Source organism: Fonticula alba, assembly GCF_000388065.1.
Source record: "Fonticula alba strain ATCC 38817 unplaced genomic scaffold supercont2.3, whole genome shotgun sequence".
Classification (NCBI taxonomy): Eukaryota; order Rotosphaerida; family Fonticulaceae; genus Fonticula; species Fonticula alba.
This window is the reverse complement of record NW_009242973.1, coordinates 655,220-661,916: the sequence shown is the minus strand read 5'-3', so window position 1 is coordinate 661,916 and position 6,697 is coordinate 655,220. Positions and strand designations below refer to the sequence as shown.

General features: G+C 67.5%; 2 protein-coding genes across 2 annotated transcripts in view; both read right to left on the bottom strand.

The window, feature by feature from the left end:
* The window catches only part of H696_01945 (hypothetical protein), a gene marked incomplete at both ends in the record, with an annotated part of 7,691 nt that extends 4,387 nt beyond the window's left edge, over positions 1 to 3,304 (bottom strand). The window contains 2 exons of the mRNA XM_009495847.1: positions 219 to 695; positions 877 to 3,304. Coding sequence (XP_009494122.1) covers positions 219 to 695; positions 877 to 3,304 — 2,905 coding nt within the window. The remainder of the gene's footprint in view (positions 1 to 218; positions 696 to 876) is intronic.
* Positions 3,305 to 4,204: 900 nt separating this feature from the next.
* Positions 4,205 to 6,697, bottom strand: part of H696_01944 (hypothetical protein) — a 3,775-nt gene continuing 1,282 nt past the window's right edge. Inside the window, exons 4-6 of the mRNA XM_009495846.1 lie at positions 5,844 to 6,690; positions 5,102 to 5,629; positions 4,205 to 4,326 (exon numbers count right to left, since the gene is read on the bottom strand). Coding sequence (XP_009494121.1) covers positions 5,119 to 5,629; positions 5,844 to 6,690 — 1,358 coding nt within the window. The 3' untranslated portion in view covers positions 4,205 to 4,326; positions 5,102 to 5,118. The remainder of the gene's footprint in view (positions 4,327 to 5,101; positions 5,630 to 5,843; positions 6,691 to 6,697) is intronic.

Genomic DNA, 6,697 nt, shown 5'->3' with positions numbered 1-6,697 from the left:
GAGAGAGAGAGAGAGAGAGAGGGAGAGAGAGAGAGAGAGAGAGAGAGAGAGAGAGAAACAGAGAGAATCACCCAGGCAGGGAGGGGGGGTCAGACAGAGAAGGTGGAAGTTGGGCAGATGCGAATGCAAATACAAGGGCGAGGCCAAGCGTGGAGGGTGGGGGAGAGGGGCAAAGGAGAACCCCGAAGGAAGGGCACACTTGGTCGGCGGCCACGCACCGAACTCCACGGACAGGGCATCCTTCTCCGCGGCAAAGCGCTGCGCCAGCCGGTGTACCAGCTGGAACTTGGCCTGGGCGTCCGCATGCCAACGGCTCAGCTCCAGCAGGAACGGGTCCACCAGGGCACGCGTGCCATCGCCCAGACGCAGGCCCTCCTCCGTTTGGAAAAGCGGCACCGGCAGATCCGGCAGCTGGGCCGAGGCCAGATCCTGCAGCATGACAGCCGCCGCATCGGGCGAAGTGGATGATGCACTGTCCACACCATCGCCGCTGGCAGCGCCGCCACCGCCGCCGGGGGTCTGTTGCTCGGCCTTCGAGAGAATGGCCCCGAAGGGCGAGTCTCGACGCCGGTCGGCCCATGGCTGTGGCAGATGGATGTCCGCCAGCGAGCTGGCATCGCGTCGCCGGGGGCGCTTGCTCGCTGGCTCGGACTCGTGTTCGGCAGGGGGCGAAGCGCTGCGCTTGCGCGAGGGCTCTGCCATCAGGCGGGGCAGGCGAAGGGGGAGGGGGGAGGGGGGGCGGTAGAGGGACGAAAGCAAAGCAACGCAAGGCAGTCCAAGGCACGGCAAGGCAAAAGAAGGACCATCTGATGGTCAGTAGGCGCAACAAAAGCATGCGAGAGCCGACGTCAGGGCTGGCCATCAGGCACAACGCACCGGCCACCGCGGGGGCGTCCGAATGAGACTGGCTCGCATGGTCCTCGGTGCCCGCGGACTGGGGCCCCTCATCCCTGGCAAAGGCCTGGGGGAGGAAGGACACGGGCGCGGTGATCACAATCTCCGGGCCCAGGGGGAAGGTGGCGCCATCGGAGCCGGTGGTCGCCTCGATCGACAGCACAATCGAGTCCCCGAGCCCGGCGAAGGGCGACACCGTGGCCGCCACCGGCAGGGATGACGCCGGCAATGCGGCTGGCGAGCTGAGTTGGCCAGTCTCAGGCGCCGGGGTGATGACTTCCATCGGCGCAGCATCCGCAGCAGGGGCACCCGCTTCGGGCTCTGCCGCTGCCGCCACCGCCGGCGCCGGCTTATTGTCGGTGACCTCAGCTGCAGGGGGAGACACATGCCCGTCTTGGTGCCGGTCGCCAGTCACAAGGCCCGGGCCAGTGGTATCGAGAATTTCGCCATCCTCCGGCGGCCCAGCAACAGGCCCGGCCTCCTCGGTGGCGGTCACGGCACTTTCGGCTGCATGAGTAGTCTGGACGGACCGAGCATCCCCAACGGAACCATTACCCTCGGAAACAGGGGCAGGCCCCGTCGAATCAGCCAAGTCAGCAGGGGCCACGGCATTGGCCCCATCATCGACATCAACGCCATCCATGGCCTCGGCCACATCAGCGACGCCAGAAACAGTGACTCCCTCCATGGCTTCGGCGGTGTCAGCCGGGGGTGCGTCGCTTGGCGTGTCCAGCAGCACATCCTCCATATCATCGACATCGGACTCGATGACGGAGCTCAGGCCGGCAGGCTCATCATCAATGTCGCTGGCTGCCTCGCTGTCGTGGCTACCGGCACTGTCGCTGTCGGCTGCCTCGTTGTCATCACTGCCGGACTCGCTGCCGGACTCGCCATCGTCGCTGGCTGCTTCGTTGCCGTCGCTGGCTGCTTCGTTGCCGTCGCTGACTGCTTCGCTGCCGTCGCTGACTGCCTCGCTGCCGGACTCGCTGCTGCCGACAGACTCATCGCCATCACTGTCAAAGACCTCGCTGCCACTGGCACCCAGATCCTCGGCAGCGTCCAACGAATCGTCACTGCCATTGCTGTTGTCCTCGGCCGAAAGGAAGTCCTCCTCGGCCGAAAGGAAGTCGTCCTGCATGTCGCTGGCCGGACTGCCATCCCGAGTTGACGCGGCGATCACCTCATCATCCGACAGCAAGCTGATGACCAGCGCATCGCCATCGCTGTCACCACTCTGACCATCGCCGTCATCATCATCATCATCATCGTACTCCTCGCTGTCGGTGTTGCCCCGGGCCCCGGCCGGACCGGGCGAGTGGTTGGCATCCGCCCCAGACCCCACCGGACTCGGTACATTGCCCGCATGGAGCGACGTCGCAAAGAAGCTCGGCCGTGCCAGGGGCAGGCTCACATCCGACACCGTGGACGAGGGAGACACCGACCCGGAAGTTGGATGGGGAACTGTGCTGGCCACCGACGGTGTGGCCGACGGGAGGTCCGCCGTCTCGGATGCCGACGGGCTGCCCGGCGACCCGGCGGCCGCATCTGATTCGGCGACTCCCACGGCGCCGCGGCCCTCTCCACGCTCGACAGCCTCGCCGTCACTCGAATGGCCAGCATCGAGGGCCGCCTCATCGGCACTCAGCGCCTCATCATCGACATGCTCAGCGTCGTCGGAGTCTGCATCGATGCTGTCATCATCAGCAACGTCGTCGTCGTCGTCGTCGTCGTCGTCGTCCTCGCTGACGTCGCTGCCATCGTCGTCGTTCCCGTCGCCGTCATCATCATCATCAACAGCAACAGCAGCAGCATGGTCAGCGTCGTCGTCGCCGCCGCCGTCGTCGTCGTCGTCGTCGTCACTGCCATCATCGACATCAGCATCACTATGGCCATCGGAAGGCGCGTCACTGTCGGTCATGCCAGATCCGGCCTCGCTGGCCGAACCAGCACTATCGCCCGCCGAGCTGACACCCTCAAAGTCGGACATGCTGGCCTGGTCGCTGTCCAGATCGACATCGGCCGCTGCCATCACCGCGTCCGTGCCATTGTCGGAGGGCGACACCAGCGGCGAAGTCTCCTCCACATGCATGCCATCATCCTCGACAGCACCGGCCACCTCGGAGTCCGTAGGGTCGGCCCCGGAGCCCGGGCCGGCCTGCGGACCGTCGGACGCGCCGGGGGAGCTGGTCCCACGGTTGAGCAGGTCCTCGAGCTCCTGGTCCACGGCGTCAGTATCGCTGTCATCGGCCACGGTCTCCGACTCGGCGCCAGAACCGAAGTCATCTTGGCTCAGGGTCGAGGCGTCGTCCAGCTCCTCAGAGGAACCAAGCTCCGAGCCCAGGTCAGACTCGACGTCCGAGCTGGCATCCGGCCCAATGTCCGAGTGCTCGCTGTGGCCCAAGTCCGACATGGGGGCCTCCTCACCAGAGGGGGAGGGCGAGCGGCTGGCTGGGCTTGAAACAGCGGCAGGCTGGCGACCGGCCGCGGGGAGAGGCGCGCCGCTGTCAGAGGGGGGCCCCTGATCGCTCATGGTCTCAGGAGGGCACAGGACCTGGCGCACGGGAGGGGGGCCGGCAGGGGGGGGGGGGGGGGATACGCCGGCAAGTGACATGCGGAAGGGGCAAAGCAGGGCAAGTGAGGTTAGGCGGCCGGGGCAGGTTAAGGCGGACGTTGCGGCGCATCGGACACGAAAAGGCAGACAAGGAGCAAGACGAACAGACAAGCGCAGAAGACGCGCGCCGGGGAGGGCTATGCTCCCGCTTGGGAGGGGGAAGGAAGGGGGGGGGGGGGGGGGAAGGCGGTCGGAAGGACGCGCGCGCTCGCACGCGCTCTGAACGGGGCCGCCGGGAAAGAGGGGAGGGGGCGGGCGTGAAGAGGAGAAGAAGCCACAGAAGAGAGAACGGGCGAAGGGGCGAAGAGGGGGGAGAGGGAGAGAGGGAGAGAGAGAGAAGCAGAGAAAGGGGGAGAAAGGGAGGAAGGAGAAGGGAGAGAGGCTGGGAGCTCGCTGTGCACATCCCAGACCGCTGTGTGCCACTGGAATCGGGCCGATCTAGTGTGGTGCGTGGCGCCCGAAAAGAGGTCCTGCCCTGAACGGGGTCCGGATACGTGTGCGCGTGCGCGCCCTCGCCCCCCCCCCCCCCCCCCCCCCGCACAAGTGCGCGCGCACCCGAGCGCTCCGGAACCACGAATATCCGTGGCCATCACCATGCTTGGAGTCAGGGACTAACGGTCTGCGGTGGGCCTCAGGCCCCAACGCGCGATACGCCGAAGTCCCCACTCTCGGGGCCGGCCGAGGCGCGCAAGAAGAAAGTGACAATGGATTGGGTGTATATTGGAAGGGGGCGCGCTTCTAGGGCGCATTAACTACCGGGCGGTCTGCGTTTCAGTTAATGCCGTGCGCGGAGGAGGGCCGCATGTGGTGAGGCCGGGAGGCTGGGCGGAAGGGGGGCGGAAGGGGGGGGGCGGGGCATGGTGTCAGGACACATGTGGGCATGAACGCCAGAAAGAAAGGGACGGGGGGGGGGGGGGGGGGGGGCGCGGAAAAGAGGAGAGGAGGTGTGTTCGGCGATTGCTTGCCCCAGGAGGACAGGTGTGTGTGTATGTGCGTGCGAGCGCACACACACACACATGCCAGCCACAGGGTGTAGTCCAGGCCGAGGGGGCTTGCGAGTCGCCGAGTACCACCACCACCACCCGGCAAAGCCAGGGGGCGCGATGCATGTTGGTAGAGGCCTGTGCGTGTGGAAGCGCGGAGTGAGGCAGCCCCAGACGCCCAGTGCTGCTGGGCCGCCCGCACTGACTGCCAACCACCGGGCGGAAGACAGCTCGGGCGCGGCCCAAGATCCTGACTGTACACCTGGCCGCCTCCTTCCGCTCCTCCTAACCCGGCCCAGGGAAGACCCTGCGCATGCCGACCCGCCCCCGGGGAAGACACGGGGCAGCAGTGGTACTTGATCTTGGCCGCGTCTTGAGCTCACCGCACAACGCCATGAGTGGGAAGCTGGCTACGCGGCCGTTCCGTCTGCTGGGCCACCCGCGCCAGCAGGAGAGGAGACAGAGGGAAGGGAAGAAGTAGAAGGGGCAGAGAGAGAGAGAGAGAGAGAGAGAGGGAGGGAGGGAGGGAGGGAGGGTGAAGGTAAGTTAGGACATGCGCATCGCGGGAACACCTGCCGGGCCGTTGACCGCAGTCCGACGAGGGGCGATGTACCTGGATGATGCGTGCCCCTACGACGAGGGGGGCGAAGAAGCACCCGGGTGTGACGGCTCGGCGGAGTAGCCCTTGGCAATGCCGCGCCGCCCCTCGGTGGCCAGGACCGGGGCATGCTCGCCGATGCGCGGCTCCAGGCCCTGATAGTGCCGGGTGTTGAGGAAGGAGGTGGACGGGCTCCAGGAGGCCAGCGCGCCGGGGCCCTGGCGCAGCTCGATGGCTCCAGCCGGCTGGGGCCTGGCATCGGTAGGCTCCGGCTCGAGCTCCAGCGAAACCGTGCCGCTGGCACTCTCGGCCCGGGACCCGGCGCTGCCGGCCGCCTCGGTGACCCCGCGGTTGCGACGCATCATGCGCCCGGTGATCAGCGAATAGTAGACATCATCCTCGCTGTCCTCGTCGCCCGAGGGGCTGCCATCGCCGGTGGCCGAGTCGTCCTCGGGCCCGGCCTTGCTGGCGGCGGCATCCGGATTGGTGAGGATCGGCCACACATCCGCCGGGTCCAGCAGGTAGTTGCCAGTCCACTCGGTCCTGCATGACCAGCACCGGGGAGCAGGGGGGGGGGGGGCAGAGAGAGAGAGAGAGAGAGAGAGGGAGATGAAAGGAAGGGCGGACGGACGGACGGGCGGAGGAGGGAAGGGGGAGCAAGTCAATCAAGGTGCAACAGGGAGCATGCGAATGTGGGGCGCAGAGCAGGGGGACACCCAAGAGGCGAAGCGAGGGGCAGAGCAAGGGAACAACGCACTCGCCAAGGGCGATCTCCAGCTCGAAGGGCGTGATCACCGGGCGGAAGTAGTCGCGGTCGCTGGACCCGGTGCCGGCCGAGCTCCGGCCCAGGCCGACCACATCTTCGGTGATGGTCTCGGCACCGCCGATGATGACAAAGACCTCGGCCTCCAGGAAGTTGGCCAGTTTCTCCGGGCGGATCTGCCCCATAACCAGGGTGTAGGTCTTGCGGCCCTGGGCCCCGGCCAGGCGCTGCAGGCGCCGGCAAATGGGCAGCGCATAGGGCGACGAGGGGGAGGCCAGCACCAACACAATGACCAGGGCATCGCGCGCGCGCTGGATCAAATGCAGACGCCGGGACAGGACACGCGGCGTGGCGTGGCGCGAGTGGCCGACCGTGTATGACCGCAGCGGGGCCTGGGCATCGGCCGTGGCGGCCCCGAGCCCGGCGCCACCCTCCAGTAGCCCCTGCGCCGGGTCCACGGTCAGCCACTCGACCGCGGCATTGTAACGGAGCATCAGCTGCGCCAGGGTCGGCGCCTCGGGATTCCCGATGAACAGGGCACGGAAGCGGGACATGGCCTGGGCCTCCTGCTGGTAGGTGCGCGCAGGGGCGCCGGGCGCCAGCGGGGTCAGATCCCCGGGACCGGGGCCGACATCGGGCACGCGGATGATCCGTCCGGAGAGGGTCGGAGGGTTGCAGGCCGCGCAACTGGCAGCCCCGGAGGCGTCCTGATCGCACTGGCACTTGAGAGCCCCAATGCCCGCCTGGGCGGCCTTCAGTCCGGGCCAGGAACGGGTCAGGTGGCTGACCGCCAGGCAGGCGATGTCCGGCCGCCGGGTCCGGATGGCCGCCTCAATGTCGCCTAGGCA